Source organism: Aspergillus novofumigatus, assembly GCF_002847465.1.
Source record: "Aspergillus novofumigatus IBT 16806 chromosome Unknown P174scaffold_7, whole genome shotgun sequence".
In the NCBI taxonomy this organism is placed as follows: Eukaryota; Fungi; Ascomycota; class Eurotiomycetes; order Eurotiales; family Aspergillaceae; genus Aspergillus; species Aspergillus novofumigatus.
The window spans coordinates 1,833,244-1,848,862 of NW_020194280.1; the positions used below are offsets into that span (position 1 = coordinate 1,833,244).

Genomic DNA, 15,619 nt, shown 5'->3' on the forward strand with positions numbered 1-15,619 from the left:
CACCACCACACTACACGAAGTTGGTTATCTCGTTGCGGGGTAGTCATAATGAATATACTACATCATGTATATACAAGTATCACCATGAGAGTCAAGAGGTAGTTCCTCAATGCAAACATGGCACCCCCACCACACATCGTCATCATCGGAGCTGGTATTGTCGGCGCAAACCTCGCCGATGAGCTGGTCTCCCGAGGATGGGCCAACATCACCGTCGTCGAGCAGGGCCCGCTGCAGATGCCCGGTGGCTCGACGTCGCATGCGCCAGGACTAGTCTTTCAAACCAACCCGTCCAAGACGATGACCCGGTTTGCACAGTACACCGTTGAGAAATTGCTTTCGCTCGAGAAAGACGGGCAGAACTGCTTCAACCAGGTCGGTGGCTTGGAGATCGCCACCACAACGGAGAGACTTGAGGAGCTCACGCGGAAGCATGGCTATGCGTCCGCGTGGGGAATAGAGGCGCGGCTCGTTAGTGCAGCTGAATGCGTGAATATGTATCCACTTCTGAACAAGGACATTGTGCTTGGGGGGTTGCATATTCCCAGCGACGGGCTGGCGCTCGCAGCGCGGGCGACACAACTGCTGATCGAACGGACACGTCATGCAGGCGTCCGCTACCTAGAAATGACGCCCGTCACGGGTATCCAAAAGACAGGGACCTGCGTCACCGGCGTGATAACCTCCGCAGGAGTCATCAAGGCAGATATCGTTGTCTCCTGCGCAGGGTTTTGGGGCGTCGAGGTGGGCGCCATGGCCGGCGTGCCAATCCCCCTCCTCCCTCTAGCGCACCAGTACGCCAAAACCACTCCCGTCCCGGCCCTAGCAGGCCGCGAGATCAACAACCGCCCCAACGGACTGAACGCCGCGCTCCCCATCCTCCGCCACCAGGACCACGACCTCTACTACCGCGAGCATGGCGACGCCTACGGCATCGGCTACTACGGCCACCGGCCCATGCCCATCGAGGCGGCCTCGCTAGGCCAGACCCCGCACCACGTCGACGAGAAAACCATGCCGTCCCGCCTGGACTTTACCGCTGAGGACTTCGCGCCCGCCTGGACCGAAACGCAGCGACTCCTCCCCGCGCTGCAAACATGCCAGCTCGCCGACGGCTTCAACGGCGTCTTCTCATTCACGCCCGATGGCGGGCCCCTGGTCGGCCCGCCCCGACACTGGACAACTTCTACGTCGCCGAAGCAGTCTGGGTAACGCATTCGGCGGGCGTCGCGCGCGCAATGGCCGAGTTGCTGGTAGAGGGCTCATCTCGCATCGACCTATCCGAGTGCGAGCTCTCCCGCTTCGAGGACGTGCAGCTCAGTCGTGAATACGTGGCTGAAACTTCCTCGAGGAATTTCATCGAGATCTACGATATCCTGCACCCGCTGCAGCCGCGTGAGTCACCGCGGGAGCTCCGTGTGAGTCCGTTCAACGCGCGGGAGAAGGAGCTTGGCGCGTTCTTCCTTGAGCTCGGTGGGTGGGAGAGACCGTTTTGGTATGCGGCGAACGAAAAGCTCGTAAGGTTTCTTCCGGGGAATGGCGGCCCGTGGAGAGGGATGCCTGGTCGGGGAGGTATTACTCGCCTGTTGTGGCTGTTGAGGCGTGGAAGACGCGGAATGCGGTCGCGATGTATGATATGACTTCTTTTCATCGGTTTGAGGTGTCTGGACCGGGGGGAGGGAGTTGTTGTGCCGGTTGATGGCGGGTGGTGTTCCGGGCGTGGGACAGATCGCTTATACGCTCCTTCTGAACGAACGGGGTGGCATCCGCAGTGATATTTTTGTGACGAGACTTGGAGAGCAAATGTTCCAGATTGGCGCCAACAGCGCGACCGACTTTGCGTATCTCTCCCGTGAAGCCCGGCGGCAGTCTCAGCAACTTCCAGCGCGGTCGGTTCAGGTTCGCGAGGTGACGGGGCATACCTGCTGTCTTGGGCTTTGGGGCCCTCGTGCCCACGATGTCATTCGCACACTAACGACTGATGACCTTTCCCACGCCGGACTGCCATATATGCATGCTAGGCGCACCACCGTCGCTGGTCTCCCTGTGACAGTCCTCCGCAAGTCCTACGTCGGCGAGAGCGGGTGGGAAATCCAGACGAGCGCAGAGTACGGGCTTCGCCTGTGGGATGCCATATGGGCTGCTGGCCAACCCCACGGTCTTATTGCCGCGGGACGAGCGGCACTCAACGCTTTGCGTCTGGAGAAAGGGTACAGGACCTGGGGGGTGGATATGAACAGCGAGCATGACCCGTTCGAAGCGGGGGTAGCTTCAGCGGTGCAGGTTGATAAACAAGGTAACTATGTGGGTAAGGCTGCGGTGCAGCGACTTGCAAGGACACAGCCGGCCCGTCGTCTGCGGTGTTTGACCATCGACGATGGACGGTCGATGGTGATGGGTAAGGAGCCTGTGTTTTGGAAGAACAAGGCTGTGGGGTACATCACCACTGCTGCGTTTGGGTATACGATTCGCAAACCCATTGCCTATGCCTGGCTTCCTGCATCGATTCAACAGGGTCAAAGGGTAGAGGTGGAATATTTCGGGAGGAGGATAAGGGCGACGGTTACAATGGAGCCGGTTTATGACCCTAATGACCGGGCGCTTCTGGCAGGAGAGACGGTGGTTAAGCCTGTGCTGAAGCCGTTAAGGCATCTTCTATAGGCATATATGTTGCATATAATCCGGTTTTACTTAACGAAATTATGGTTCATCTACTTATCAAGCTTTGCTATTTTTCGCTTGACCCAGGAGACAGAATGTCCAACGCGATTTATCCACACCCAGTCATATTACTCGTATCACTCGCACTAGATTTACTCTCATCTACACCGCCCATCCATGGATAAAGGACATCTTGAGACCTAACGAATCCTCGGCCCCCTTTTTCCCGAGCCCAGCGACTATGGTCACCAGATTGGTGGGATTTGCGAATCCCCGCCGCAATACGGCCTCGAGATCGATTAGCGAGCCTCGCGATCATAATAATACCGAGATGATCCTGTGGGGAATTGCGGTTGAGTTACCCCGGACTCTGCAGAAGCACTTAGTTAACTATGACGCCCTAGGGACCCCGCGCCGAGCAACACCCAATAGGCAGGAACCAAGACCCCGTCGGTGGAAGACATCTTCACAATAGATCCATCCCTCCGGGCCAAGGGAACTCATGCAGGATCAATGGAGATACTGCATACTGTGTGAGGGGTGGTCATTGCGCAGATAGAATAACCTGTATATATATCCTCGGCCTTAGACTGAGAATTTCGTCGGAGACAAACAGTACTGACGGTACATTCCCAGGATATCGAAATTCAAGCAAGAAAGTGACGAACATGAAAAGCCTCAACTCCCTTTTCTGCGCCTCCACATTAATGGCAGGCCTAGCATCCATGACCACCGCGGCACCAACTACCCGGCCCAGCGCCAGATCCTCCTCTGTTCCGATAGTACAACAATGCCATATGGCGCGACTAGTCTAATCCAGGGGTAGCTCCCCCTTTCAACGAGACAAAAACCGTACTGACTCTATAGATGGGGCTACTACATGCACAACTTCTTCGACCTGAACATCACCAACCTCGCGCGCGGAGGGCGCAGCACCCGCTCCTTCATAAACGAAGGACTCTGGGCTTCTCTACTTGATCGCATCGTCCCCGGCGAAGGCACATTCGTCCTCATTGAGATGGGGCACAACGATAACGGGGATCCGAGGACCGACGCGAAGAATCGAGCTACGCTTCCTGGTATCGGGCCCGAGAGCGTCGTTGTGGCTAGTAATGCTACAGGCGGCACGACGGAAAGAGTATACACGTTTGGCCATTATCTCCGGAGAATGATCCGGGATGTAAGGCAGGCTGGTGGTGTTCCGTTGCTGAGTGGAATGGTACCCGTTATGTCGTGGACGGGGGATGTCCTGCGACAGGATTGGGCTTTTGCGGATTATGCGCGTGAGGTATGTGAAGCCGAGCGTGCACAGTGTGGTGAACTAAGCGAGTACAGGTGGCCGAGGAGGAAGGCGTGGAGTATATCGATCACACGAAATATGCGGTCAATCGCTGGCAGGCTTTCGGGTCGCTCAATGCTACCATGCCGTATTACCCGCTGAACGATTATACGCATACAAGCTGGACGGGAGCTGAGAGTAAGTCTTGTGCTGAAATGAAGAGGAACTGCTGACACTCGTATAGTCAACGCGGAAGCTCTGGTGACAGCTGTTAAGTGCGGCCATTCCCACTGGTGGAAGTCGCAATTGGCCTGGTATCTGAATCGCAATGCAAGCAAGATTGACTACTCTTGCTAGTTTACGATCTGATATTTCTTTCTAGCGGATATGAGGGTTGTGGTGTACCTGATCTGGTTGGCGCAAGTACTAATGTCAATATCGATTTCTATTGGGGGCTCTGGCTGGAAGGGAAACATCTACTGTTCCCACGATACTATTCTCGTTTGGCTAGTCTTCAGTCAAGCAGGGGTGTACCCCATCTTTGCCATGTTAATCTGCGCTATGGTGCGCAGCTTATCAATGCCCAGAGGAAGAATATCCCCTGGACTCGTGCCAGGTCTGGCTGACCGGCCAAAAATCATCCGCCGCGTCAGGGTTATGGCCTGATTACCAGGCTGGATGCCCGGTGGGACCGGGAAGATTTGCTGCTTTCGTCGTTAGCTATCTAGAACACGATGATGATTAATAAAGAAGATAGCCCGCACCTCGCGTTGCTGGAGCCGTGGCATGCCACTTCTGTCTAGTGTGTAGAGCTCCACGACACCGCGGACACGGCGGGTTGTGCGGTTGGGGGTCCAGTGTATAATGATGGCAGCTTGGACAGCGCCATTTCCTCCGACGAGCCATTCTCCTGCATCTTCTCGCAGTTTATTGAGGGATTCGCTCCACCCACTCTCAGCGACAATTCTGGGCATGATGGCGTTTGGCACGTTGATTGCTACATTGGGTGCCTTGTGGATGCCAACAAATGGCCCGTCAGGGAATTCATAAACTCCTAGCAATTAGAACTGCATGAGATGGAATGAACGGAGGTGCATTGCTTTACTGGTATTTGCTGTGGTATGCAGCATGTCGGACTCGTTCTGAGTGAGTTGCCCGGAGACAAGCCATTGAGTCTCGCTTTGGTGGCACCAAACCTGGTCGACATTGTGCAGAAGTGACGCCATTGCTACAACTCGGAGGATTAGAGTAGAGGTGTTATAACTCTTGCTAATGAAGAGAAATAAGTTATTCGCTTTATCGTTCTTGTATGCTGCTACATTGACGATACTCTCTTACCAGAAGGCACCTCTTGCCCGCTCAAGTGCATCCCCCACATTCGCCATCCAGGAAGGAGCGATGTTGTCGTAAACAAGCTCGGCATAGATGGCATCTTTCGTTGCTCTCGCCTCGCAGATCTTCTCTACTAAGTGATTGTGGAAAGACTGTTCGTCTGTCAATTCCGAGCCAGAATACCGAAGAATCAAAGACTCGGGGCTTGACATCTTTCCAAAAGGCTGGCGCAGGACTCTGGCCGGAGGACAAATTTGCTAAAAGTGGAAATTATGTGAATGGTGTCTCTGATAAGCATTAAATATGATGTAGACATGATAATGCTGTCATGCTTCGAGAACCATGGAAGCTATCATTTACCGAATAGGGCCAAGATGTTTCTTGCATCTCTAGGACCTACTCATGTTGGTTCCTCAGTTACATGCCGAATAATCTTCATCTACAAGAAATAACGAGTCCAACTATAGAAGTTCCAAGAACTATGCCAATTTTCCAAGATATTTCCATGCAAGGTAACCAGACACACCCAACGTAGGCACCAGTAGCGTCCCCAACCTGAGCATAGCGGCTCTGGTTCTCTCCTTAAAGTAACCCTCCGCCATGGCCTTGAAATTATCCACGTCGTTGCCGCGCGGATATTTCTCTTCTGGAATGGGAACATCCAGGAACGGGCAAATCTGCTCCCATCCCAGCCCATCTTCAAGCTTGACCACCAGCAGACGCTCTTTGGGAACCGTATTTTTGACAGCCTTGATGCTGTAGTCCATGTGAGCACTCTCTCACATAGCCATATCTCAGGGCCGCTTACTACTCAACATAGTTCCTCCTGAGAGCAGCCTCATTACCCGGCTGGCCCGGCTTTGTACCGTCAGCAATGACAGCGTACAGGGTGATGTTGAGAGCCAGAAAGATCCCTAATTCCTCGTCGAAATACTTGAGAATATTCAATGGAAACGAAGCCGCCGCCTTGACGATAAAGCCCACCGTGCCGTTGACCGACTTGACCCACCGGTCGGGGTCCCGCTCCGTCAGGATGAACTTGACCTCGGGATCCTGTGTGTACTCGTCAAGGAGGGCTGGGCCAAGGAAACTCGGGATCTCAATAAGACACTGTAGTATGGTAAGTACGCAGAACGCAATCGGGTATGTGGACATGTACATCATAGTCGGCAGTCAACTTGTCCAAATCAGCCTTGTCGAACCGTTTGATGCCTGATAACCGATTGTGCTGCGCGGTTGCGGCCTCTCGGAGGGCTACCATGCCTTGTTTGCCCTGCACTAGTACCACCTCGTACATGTGGTAGGGCTTGTAGCCTAGTATCTTCATGGCAAAGTAGAGGCCGAGCGTCCCAGTTCTGGATGTGGATCAGCGACATGTTATTGTACACGCAAGGAATTGCTTACCGGCTACAGCTGGCGACGATGACCTTGGTCTTTTTCTTCTCCACTGGCGTAGCCAGGTTGTCGATTGCTCGTGACATGATGCTGGTTGTTGCTGTGGAAGCTACAGCAGTTGAATACAGTCTATTAAAACGAGGTCCCAGCTTCTTATAGAAATTGTCGTCTGGTATCGAACTTTGCTTACCTTTTCAAAGTATGTGCTGGCCGCCTCATGTCCGTGCGACAACAAATGAGCAGTAAGCACTAGGTTAACTACGTGTCGGCTGCACAAAGAATAAGTTTCGAATCAGACACCCCACGGCTTCCTGGCTGAGATCAATTGGACTAGTGCTGACTGCTGATCACTCTGTCGCTCCACCGTTGAGGCTGAAGCTGAACCATTGGGACGACTCGGCTGTGTCACTGGTTGATTTGCCAGCCATGCTTATTTTACTTCCCTAGGCGACACGGTAGATTTTGCGCTGGCCGTGGCTACGCTCGTATACAGTACTTAGTAGGTATCCCGAAATAAGAGTGGGAGATTCGACCCAAGAGACATCCTTTAGGCAGCGACCATCATAAACCCTAAATGTAGAAAACGCCAATAACAAGGATTTCTTCATGTCATATTCAACATAATTAGGTATGTTCACACGTACAGGCCCGACTTAGTGACTAGCTATTCCATCTGAAAGTCAATAATATCAACATGCAGTCCAGGCGGCACTTCCACATTCTGCAGTTCCTCGATCTTTACATTATCTGGTGCCTCGACGCTGCAGAAACTGTATCAGCTTCTCCTGCCCAGGGACTCCAATAGGAACGGAACCTACGATAGAAAATGTACAGGTGGAGTGGTCAATGTGGAATCGAAAACATCCGGGAACTTGAGGTTGCGATCGTGGTATATCTCGCGAAGACTGCAATCCGGATTAGCTACTGCACTGCACGGTTGCTAGGATTCATACTTCTCGGCCAACTTCTTGCCGTCGCCGTAGTAGCCGTGCGCGAGCTCGTTGTCGAAATGGACATCAAAGGTCTGTAGCCAGTAAGAGCGGCACAACGCCTCGGGCCCCGACGGGGAGGCCTACCAAGTCCTTTGTCATTTTGCGATATGTACAGAAGCGTTCAATATAGATATAATGTACAGTTTGTTGCTTTCACCACTTACTTGATAGAAAAGGATAACAGCTAGTTATATGGATGATGGTGGTGGCACAAATGCGGACTGTTTGAGTTTGTGGATGACGTCGGCGATGATGCGCTCCAGTTTTTGCTTTATCATATGACAATTATATACTATGACAATGTTTTCTCCATCACTTTTCAATTGAATTATTGTCTTGTATAGCTGCAGGATCGCAAAGATTGTCACCTACATTTGTTGAAGATTGCAGCATGTCGCCGGGGCACGTCCTATCTAGTAATAAAGGTGGCGCTGGCTGGAAACTGATCTTTACATATCATGAACACAAGGGGAGTGATGCATCTCATTGGCTTGCCTTTAATCCTAATCCGGTGGACTACGCTTCCTTGACCATGAATCTGATGATAGAGTAATAGATGATGAACATGCGTCTTATGTACTGTATATAATGAAGCGGAGGGTGACTTAGTAATAGTGTCTCGGCCAGGCATATGGAATAAGACCGAGATTTAGCACCTAGTTCATACTAGCAGCAAATTAATGGAAGGCTGAACGTGTGCTGTATCAGAAAATAAACTGTAACTGTGTTTTGAGCTGGATGATACCTTCAAGGTGTCTGTCAATGAGACTGCTCACAGCGCGACCTTATGAAGCGCTTAAGAAACTGGCATTGACTGGACAGCTATAAGGAGGCAGATCGCGTGTAGAAAGATCTCTTTTGTCTGCCTTAGGAGAAGCTTACTGCCTCTATCCCTTCTTTATGGAAACTGATATAACAGGAACCTCATCAGTAACCAACAGAATGCTTCGTGAACATTATGATTAGATTAACACTGAAAACTGCTCTAGACAACATTTAGTTTAGCAAGATGCATATGGAAAATGTGATGTCCAGGACTACCATGCCAGCATGAGGGTCAGTACTATTACCAGGATTTGCTAGGGGAAAAGCATTACAGACTCAGGAAACACTATCTAAAAACCATTATTAGATATACGGAGCAAAGCAGTAGCTTAAGACATCTATAACAATGTTCCCAACAATGTACGCTAATTTCATGCATGCTGGCTCAAGCATTCCGGAAGCGGGATTGCCAAATCTTTAACAATTGATAAATTTACGAAGGATGTTTCTTGTGTCCTTGTTTGTGCCCGGACTAGTTCTCCGTATCATGTATCAATGATCAGTGCCTTTGATAATGCTACAGTAAAAGACATGTCCAAAGTGGTGTACATGCTTTATCTCCATTTAGACACGTGTATCCGAGTCTGAACACAGCCCTGAGGCATTATTCAGGAGTCAATTTGTTCCCAGTTCTGTATCCACTCGCTTTCGATTGTCACAAAGACAAAGACAGTTTTTACAATGGTGGTCGAGACGATATCGTCCTCTCTCAATCCAATTACGAATCAACTGCTGCAGCAAAGCTGCATCGAGAGCAACGTACTTGATATCTGGTCGGGTCTTGCAACGCGCGTGTCGTGTTCGTTGGATCGTAGACGGGAATGTCTTTGCTCGTCTGCAGCCGGCTCAGGCCTTCATAAACGGATTCATCGAGCAATGGCATCACCGCTCCAGCGCATTCCCGGACAAGTCAGTATGTTGAAAAGCGGCCTGCTTGGTTGTGACACCGCAATAGTCCTCCTCCTATTGCAGACATACACGATAATTCAGTGAGCCCACTCCATTGGCATGCAATTGCTGCCTCAGTAGACCGACCTGCATTGACAATTTCTTTCTAGTCGACCGGTTTGTTCTTCTCTCATGCCACTGTTGATCCGGTTGCTATACGTAAATTTCACGCCGCCGTCGAAGGAAGAAATCCATTTGTCGAGGCTGTGTCACCAGTATCAAGCCGGTAACTTCCGGGTAGAAATTTTGGAGCTTGTACTGTTACGGGTCTTATCACTAGATTTGAAAATTCTAACTGACGTGACACACTGAAAATGGTATGTAGTACGCGCATGTTCGAAACCGAGTGCTAAGAACCCGGCGCAAGATTGTATATCTTCTTGATATCCCGCAACGTCTCTTCAAAATCAATCTCCAGGTCCCTAAGAAGACCAGTCTCCACATCGAATATCCAGCCATGAACAACGGGGAACTGCCGCTCATGAAAGCTCTGCTGCACCGCAGCCGTCTTGATCACATTTCTACAGGACTCGATGACATTCAACTCCACAAGACGCTTGTATCGAGCAGTTGCATCTTGAATCCCATCTAACTCCCGCTCGTGCAGACGGTACACATCGCGCACGTTCCGAAGCCAGGGGTTCAGGAGCCCCAGGTCGGAGGGTGTCAGCGCGGCTTTGACACCACCGCAGTGGTAGTGGCCGCAGACGACAATGTGCTTGACCCGTAGATGTCGGACGGCGTAATTAATGACCGACATCACGTTAAGGTCAGTGTTGGGGACCAGATTCGCGATGTTCCGGTGGACGAAGACCTCCCCGGCTTCGAGACCCATGATCTCGTTGGCTGGGACGCGACTGTCACTGCAGCCGATGTACCTGGTCTTTTCAGTATTTGTGAGATGTATGCGGTGTTGTGTTTCTTACAGATATTCCGGGGTCTGTCCTGCAGAAAGCTTCTCGAAAAAAGCGGGGTCTTCTTTCATTTTCGTCGCGACCCAGGCGCGATTGTTCTCGAAGATACGCTCATGCGACTGTTTGAGATACTGGGGGACAGAGTCCCCTTTTTGGTTTGGAGACTCCATAAAGGACCGATGTGAGAAAGAATAATGTTCCAGATGAATGTTGGAGGAAGTACACTACGAATATTCGTGGGTCGGAGGATGGCCTGATTGATGCGGAAATGGTGGGGCGTTCAATCGTGGGGCCAGATATGTATGCCTGAGGCATGCTTACTGCCAACTGGCTTAGAAGCTCAAGTGGTGGCATTACTTGAATGAATCTACTCCGGAGTACAGCTACGTGCATTCTTCAACAGTGTATCCACGCGTTCTTGATCTCGTCTTATGTTTTCCTTTTCCAAAAGACGGTCAAATAGCTGATCACCGTCATGCTTCTACTAATTGATAACCTGTTTTCGACGCCTTGTCGTAGACCATGCCCCAGATACTTAGCTGGTCCTTCTGCAAAGCGTCTGCAGCCTCAGCAGATTGGCTTAACGAGTGCACCTGCTCAAGGACATTTAACTCCACCAGCGCGCGGTCGCGTTTGTTTCCTGTTAGACTGTCGAGGGTGTGATGATGAGTCGATCGTAGAGTGTCAAGTATACTTATTTCGTCAGAGTCAATCCCATTGATGAATAGCGGCAAAAGTTACCTGCTCCAAGGTTTCTGCAAACCAGAATTTACTTCTCCATTTGCAATATGACACCCGTAATGTCCACATATCACGATATTCCGGATCTGGCTGGGTTAGTCGCATCATCTCCTAGGGACAACAAACTCACCTTCAACGAGTCCAAAGCATAACGCAAGGTCGTGTTGCAAGAGAGATCATCCACCATCATGTTCCCCAAACTCCTGTATTCGAAGATCTCATCTGAAGGCAAACTCAAGCTCTCCAGTTCATCGCACCCGCTATCCGAGCATCCAATCCATAATACCTGCTGCCCCGGCTGTCCACGCCACGGTACCGAGTCTGAATGCAGCGGTTGGAGTTGATATCTGTCCGGAATTTGTTCACCCATGTTGCGATGGGTAGAAGCGAAGCGATTTGAGGTCGGATTGAATCTTGCAAGAGTAAGACTGCGGAAACTGAAGACCCGGGAACAAGACATAGATGTGTGTTGGATGCGCTCAATTGCGCTGCGTATCGCTGGGCCAGGCCCGATTAAATATGTGTTTATGAGTCGCATTTTCCATAAAAAAGGCCTTTTCAGGAAAGTGGAACAACAAGGGAATAGGTCAATCTCCCGGACCCGACATGCTTTCGGCCGAAGCGGCGATCGCTCGGCTTTTGCTTCGCTTCGTCCGAGAGGGCAAGTAGTTACATGGCTCGGATGATCTAATAGGAGCTAGAATACTGCATGATCTAGGTGTGGATCAAATGAGGCGCTAATATTCTTGCCTTATGTAGAAAACTCGATTAGCAGGGATAAGTACTGGATGGACCATCACGGAAGGGGCAAATATTTGATGGATGTCAGCCAGGATCACATCTTGGCAGAGCCGCTGGACAATTATCTGAGACACCATCCCCTGATGTAGACAATCCGCAAATCCATATCCAACCCATCCAATCCGCAAAATGGGTTAAACATACACAACCCATGTGGATAGCGATATGGATAACCCATTAGGTGCGCACGGCCTAGGGCGGCTTAGAACTGACAAGCCTATCTGGCCGTACGGTCAATCTCCAGGCCTAGATAAGTATTTATTCTTAATATATATGGATGGAGTTTGATCTTGTCTATCTATATATGAATAAAATGTTCAGTTCACTAGGAAACTAGGTGTTGCGCCTACGGTGGATATTCCATTATCCGCAGTTCAACCCACATGGATATGAAGGTGGGTTAGATAGCTGGGGTTCAACCCGTTATCCGCGTGGACGGCGTGGGTGGATTGGGTGGATTGGGTGGATTGGACGTGGATCAACCCATATTCAATCCACAACCAATATACACTCATGATATTAGCAATCCTAGCACAAAGTCTTTGGTTTATGTGTGGGGCCGTGCAAGGATCCAGGGATACTTTTACATGCCTTAGGTAGGCACATGGCTGCAGAACTTGCATAATTAGCTGTTAGATATATTATTGTTTACTGGACAGTAGGCTATTTCCAGAGACTAGAGATCCACAATTTACCAGAATGGGCATTCCCTACCCTTAGCCAAGAAAAGTAAATATGCAATTCCTAAGCGACAGCCTTCTCGGGATGATTAGCGGGAAGAACATCCGCTATGGTCTCATCCGTGCCCGCAAGATCATCCTGGACATCGATGTGATCACGGATCTTGAGGAAGATGACGGGAGCGGCGACAACGAGGGAGGCCGCGAGGAGAACCCAGTTGCTAATGAATTCCTTCTTGTAAGACAGCTTGCGCGCATCAAGGTTGTTGACAATAGCTGCGCCGCAGGACTGAATGCCCTTGTAAAAGCCGACATAGTTGGCCGAGCGACGACCGGAGTTGGAGAGAGCGCCCATCAACCTATTCATTCATTAAATTATCCGCAGTGAAAAAGACCAACTAGCTTTGATGCGAGCATAACATACCAGTAGACGCTAGCTTGCCAAGCAGCGTCGTAGAAGCCATAGAAAATGTACAGAAACATTGGGCCCACATAGCCGGGAGTCTCCCAGTCAGTTGGGACATAATGGGGGTTGAGCTTGGGATTGACACTTTCGCGGGTGTATGTCTTCTCATAGGCGTATCCACCGCCCCAAATGGCAAAGGTGAGTATGAAGAGAACGACCCAGGTGATCTTCGCTCGGACGGAACGGCGAACGGTCTGAATATCGAGAAGATATCCCCAGATGGCAGCTGCAATGATCTGCGCCAGGAAGTACAGAAGACTGTTAAGAGCCTTTGTGCGGGTATCAAAGTGAGCACCATTGACCGAGTTCTGCTGGTAGACGTAGAACCAGTTCGAGGAGAAGAACATGGGGAAAAGGAGGACCACAAATGGCTCAAATCGGAGGGTTTCCCAGAGGCCGAGCAGCTCAGACTGCCAGCTAGGATGCTTCATCAAGATGACACGGCTGCCGTCGGCTCGGATGATGTCGCTAGCGTTGCAGAGACAGAGAGCAAGGAGTGCACCGATAAACATCAAGACAATGAAGCCGATGTAAGTACCGTCGGAGACGGTAATGTTAGTCTTGACATGGATATTTTCGCCGAGGGGAATCTAGTTGCGTATTAGTCAGTCTGTAGAAAATACATCGGGCCAGGAGAGACACAGTACCAAGCTGCCAATAACGGCACCCATGTTGAAGATACCCCAGAACCAAGCAAAATACCTTCCCTTTTGTTCTTCAGTAGGGTACGAGATCATGATGGTACCCTGAGCGGTCCACAAGAGACCGGCGCAAATACCGAGCCAGGTACCAGCGAAGAGATTGAAGCCGGCAACGCTGGCGTGAACCGAGACCAACAAGCTGATGGCGTAGATGCAATATCCGATTCCTCCAAAGGCGAGAGTCCATCTGACACCCAGCTTGTTGATAAAAGTGCCACCAAAGAAGCCAAAGACTGCAAAGGCGCTGTAAAGAGCCGTGTTCTGTTTCAATTGTCAGTGGTAACCTTTACGAATTCCGTAACGTCTGACGCACCATGTTATCTGCCAAAGTAGCGTCCGTCTTTCCACCACCACCTAAGCCACCCAGGGCGTTGAACATTCCAGGACACATGAAACAGACAAAAGCCACCAACAACAGCTGAACGCTAGGCGAGGCATACCAGGGAATGTTGAAGCCAAAAATGCGGTGCTGCCTGTATTTCCATCCTGCTGGTAGATCTGGAGGAGAGTCGATGCTCTCACTATGGTCATGGGGAGTGATTTCCACGGACATGGTGGAGTGTGCACAGGTAATTACTGATGCGGATAATGGGAATCTGAACGACGAGGCCGTAATAAGGGGAAAGCATTCTTAATTTATTTCGTTCTCAGTGTTGATAAGCGACGAAATGAATAGCTTTCCTGTATAGCCACGTGAAAAACCGATACTACACTCCAACCCTTCAAGGTAGTATTCAGTATCGAGTCGAGTGTCTCCATGCTGACAGTTCCCAGATTCTGTCCAATAATACAACCAGGATTACAGGTTCCGAGTCGTGTGTGACTGATAGGAAAGGAGTCGGGTAGCATAGCAGCGTCAGCCTTGCTCCTCGACAACCTGACCCCGCATGGAAGCACTAAGCAATCGTCCAAGCCTCCACTGGTTCCACCCCCGCAACTCTTAGGTTCGAGAACCCATGGCTTCAAGCCAAGTGAAGTGATTTGTTTGAAAAGCTTTGAGGATGGCCACAGGACACTGTAACATTTGTTGGCTGAGCTTGGCCCGCTGAAAGGGACGGTGAAGACAGCTTGGCCAGAGGCGCTAGGCAAGATAAGGTATCGGATAGGAGACCCTAGCGAAATGTAACGCTACCAAAAGTGTAGCACTCTGAGATGTGTTGAAGATAAGAGCTAATGCGGCGTCTTCGCTCTTGTTCTAAGACAATAAGCTGGACAGTGTCATTTTGAAGCTTGCTTACTCTGCTCGACATTATATATCTACTGCCAGTAGACTATACAAACCCGTGTAGTCTGCATGGATGTAACGATACAAGGGACGATGATGTTATCTACATAGTGATACATTAGATATCTTGATCGGAGAGGGATACTGTAAGCCATTGTTGCAACACTGATAAGAACTGGTTATCCACTTGAAAGCTGTTCTTTATGGCTTGGATGGTATGTGGCAACAAATCAGCCTATCACTAAGCCGGTCAGCATAATCATCTGGACCTGAGACACAAGAACTAATTTCTCACTAGGACGACATCTACTGCGGGGAATCTCGCTACTGAACCAATACTTTCATTTACGAAGCAATGAGATATAAATAGCTCCACAAGCTAAAGGGTCAAAGCGAACCATTTTCTGGAATATCCCACTCATAACCAGGGAAGCTGCCCAGTCCAGATTCTGCTCACTTCGCTATAAATATAAATTTGTCTAGGTATCCGCATTGAAGGACACAGGCCACACATCAATTCTCAATACATATGTCAATACATTATCGAAGAGTCATGTAGAGGAGTAGACCGTCCTAGTGCTTAGCCTTGGCCTGATTACCATAAGTCCACGTCCAAATAACCCCACGCCGAGCATCAGCCCCCTTGATATGGTCGCAAC

The 15,619-nt window shown here is 50.3% G+C and overlaps 8 protein-coding genes across 8 annotated transcripts; 2 read left to right on the forward strand and 6 right to left on the reverse strand.

The window, feature by feature from the left end:
• Positions 1–117: 117 nt before the first annotated feature.
• P174DRAFT_434206 (NAD dehydrogenase) lies at positions 118–2,661 on the forward strand (the record flags this gene model as incomplete). Its single annotated transcript, XM_024825852.1, has 3 exons — positions 118–1,208; positions 1,352–1,473; positions 1,661–2,661. 3 exons carry the CDS (start codon positions 118–120, stop codon positions 2,659–2,661), a joined length of 2,214 nt encoding a protein of 737 aa, XP_024679743.1.
• Positions 2,662–3,451: 790 nt separating this feature from the next.
• On the forward strand, positions 3,452–4,297 carry P174DRAFT_376121 (rhamnogalacturonan acetylesterase superfamily protein; the record flags this gene model as incomplete). The annotated part of the gene is made up of 4 exons (XM_024822663.1): positions 3,452–3,483; positions 3,529–3,949; positions 3,997–4,138; positions 4,185–4,297. 4 exons carry the CDS (start codon positions 3,452–3,454, stop codon positions 4,295–4,297), a joined length of 708 nt encoding a protein of 235 aa, XP_024679744.1.
• A 359-nt stretch (positions 4,298–4,656) lies between these two features.
• P174DRAFT_376304 (uncharacterized protein) lies at positions 4,657–5,484 on the reverse strand (the record flags this gene model as incomplete). Its single annotated transcript, XM_024822675.1, has 3 exons — positions 4,657–4,991; positions 5,046–5,209; positions 5,279–5,484. The coding sequence occupies 3 exons, from the start codon at positions 5,482–5,484 to the stop codon at positions 4,657–4,659; spliced, it is 705 nt and encodes a 234-aa protein (XP_024679745.1).
• A 267-nt stretch (positions 5,485–5,751) lies between these two features.
• P174DRAFT_454010 (uncharacterized protein) lies at positions 5,752–6,885 on the reverse strand (the record flags this gene model as incomplete). The annotated part of the gene is made up of 4 exons (XM_024829197.1): positions 6,677–6,885; positions 6,432–6,627; positions 6,081–6,382; positions 5,752–6,028 (listed from the first exon to the last, which is right to left on the reverse strand). The coding sequence occupies exons 1-4, from the start codon at positions 6,751–6,753 to the stop codon at positions 5,752–5,754; spliced, it is 852 nt and encodes a 283-aa protein (XP_024679746.1). The 5' UTR covers positions 6,754–6,885.
• A 446-nt stretch (positions 6,886–7,331) lies between these two features.
• Positions 7,332–7,758, reverse strand: P174DRAFT_423993 (uncharacterized protein; the record flags this gene model as incomplete). Its single annotated transcript, XM_024825165.1, has 4 exons — positions 7,332–7,428; positions 7,486–7,572; positions 7,621–7,691; positions 7,744–7,758. 4 exons carry the CDS (start codon positions 7,756–7,758, stop codon positions 7,332–7,334), a joined length of 270 nt encoding a protein of 89 aa, XP_024679747.1.
• A 1,871-nt stretch (positions 7,759–9,629) lies between these two features.
• P174DRAFT_395100 (carbonic anhydrase) lies at positions 9,630–10,783 on the reverse strand. Its single transcript, XM_024823662.1, has 2 exons — positions 10,359–10,783; positions 9,630–10,310 (listed from the first exon to the last, which is right to left on the reverse strand). Exons 1-2 carry the CDS (start codon positions 10,514–10,516, stop codon positions 9,782–9,784), a joined length of 687 nt encoding a protein of 228 aa, XP_024679748.1. The 5' UTR covers positions 10,517–10,783; the 3' UTR covers positions 9,630–9,781.
• Positions 10,784–10,790: 7 nt separating this feature from the next.
• On the reverse strand, positions 10,791–11,457 carry P174DRAFT_515090 (putative carbonate dehydratase; the record flags this gene model as incomplete). Its single annotated transcript, XM_024832130.1, has 3 exons — positions 10,791–11,039; positions 11,088–11,173; positions 11,218–11,457. The coding sequence occupies 3 exons, from the start codon at positions 11,455–11,457 to the stop codon at positions 10,820–10,822; spliced, it is 546 nt and encodes a 181-aa protein (XP_024679749.1). The 3' UTR covers positions 10,791–10,819.
• Positions 11,458–12,504: 1,047 nt separating this feature from the next.
• Positions 12,505–14,769, reverse strand: P174DRAFT_444904 (DUF895 domain membrane protein). Its single transcript, XM_024828203.1, has 4 exons — positions 14,049–14,769; positions 13,682–13,996; positions 12,993–13,624; positions 12,505–12,927 (listed from the first exon to the last, which is right to left on the reverse strand). The coding sequence occupies exons 1-4, from the start codon at positions 14,286–14,288 to the stop codon at positions 12,633–12,635; spliced, it is 1,482 nt and encodes a 493-aa protein (XP_024679750.1). The 5' UTR covers positions 14,289–14,769; the 3' UTR covers positions 12,505–12,632.
• Between the last annotated feature and the right edge of the window lie 850 nt (positions 14,770–15,619).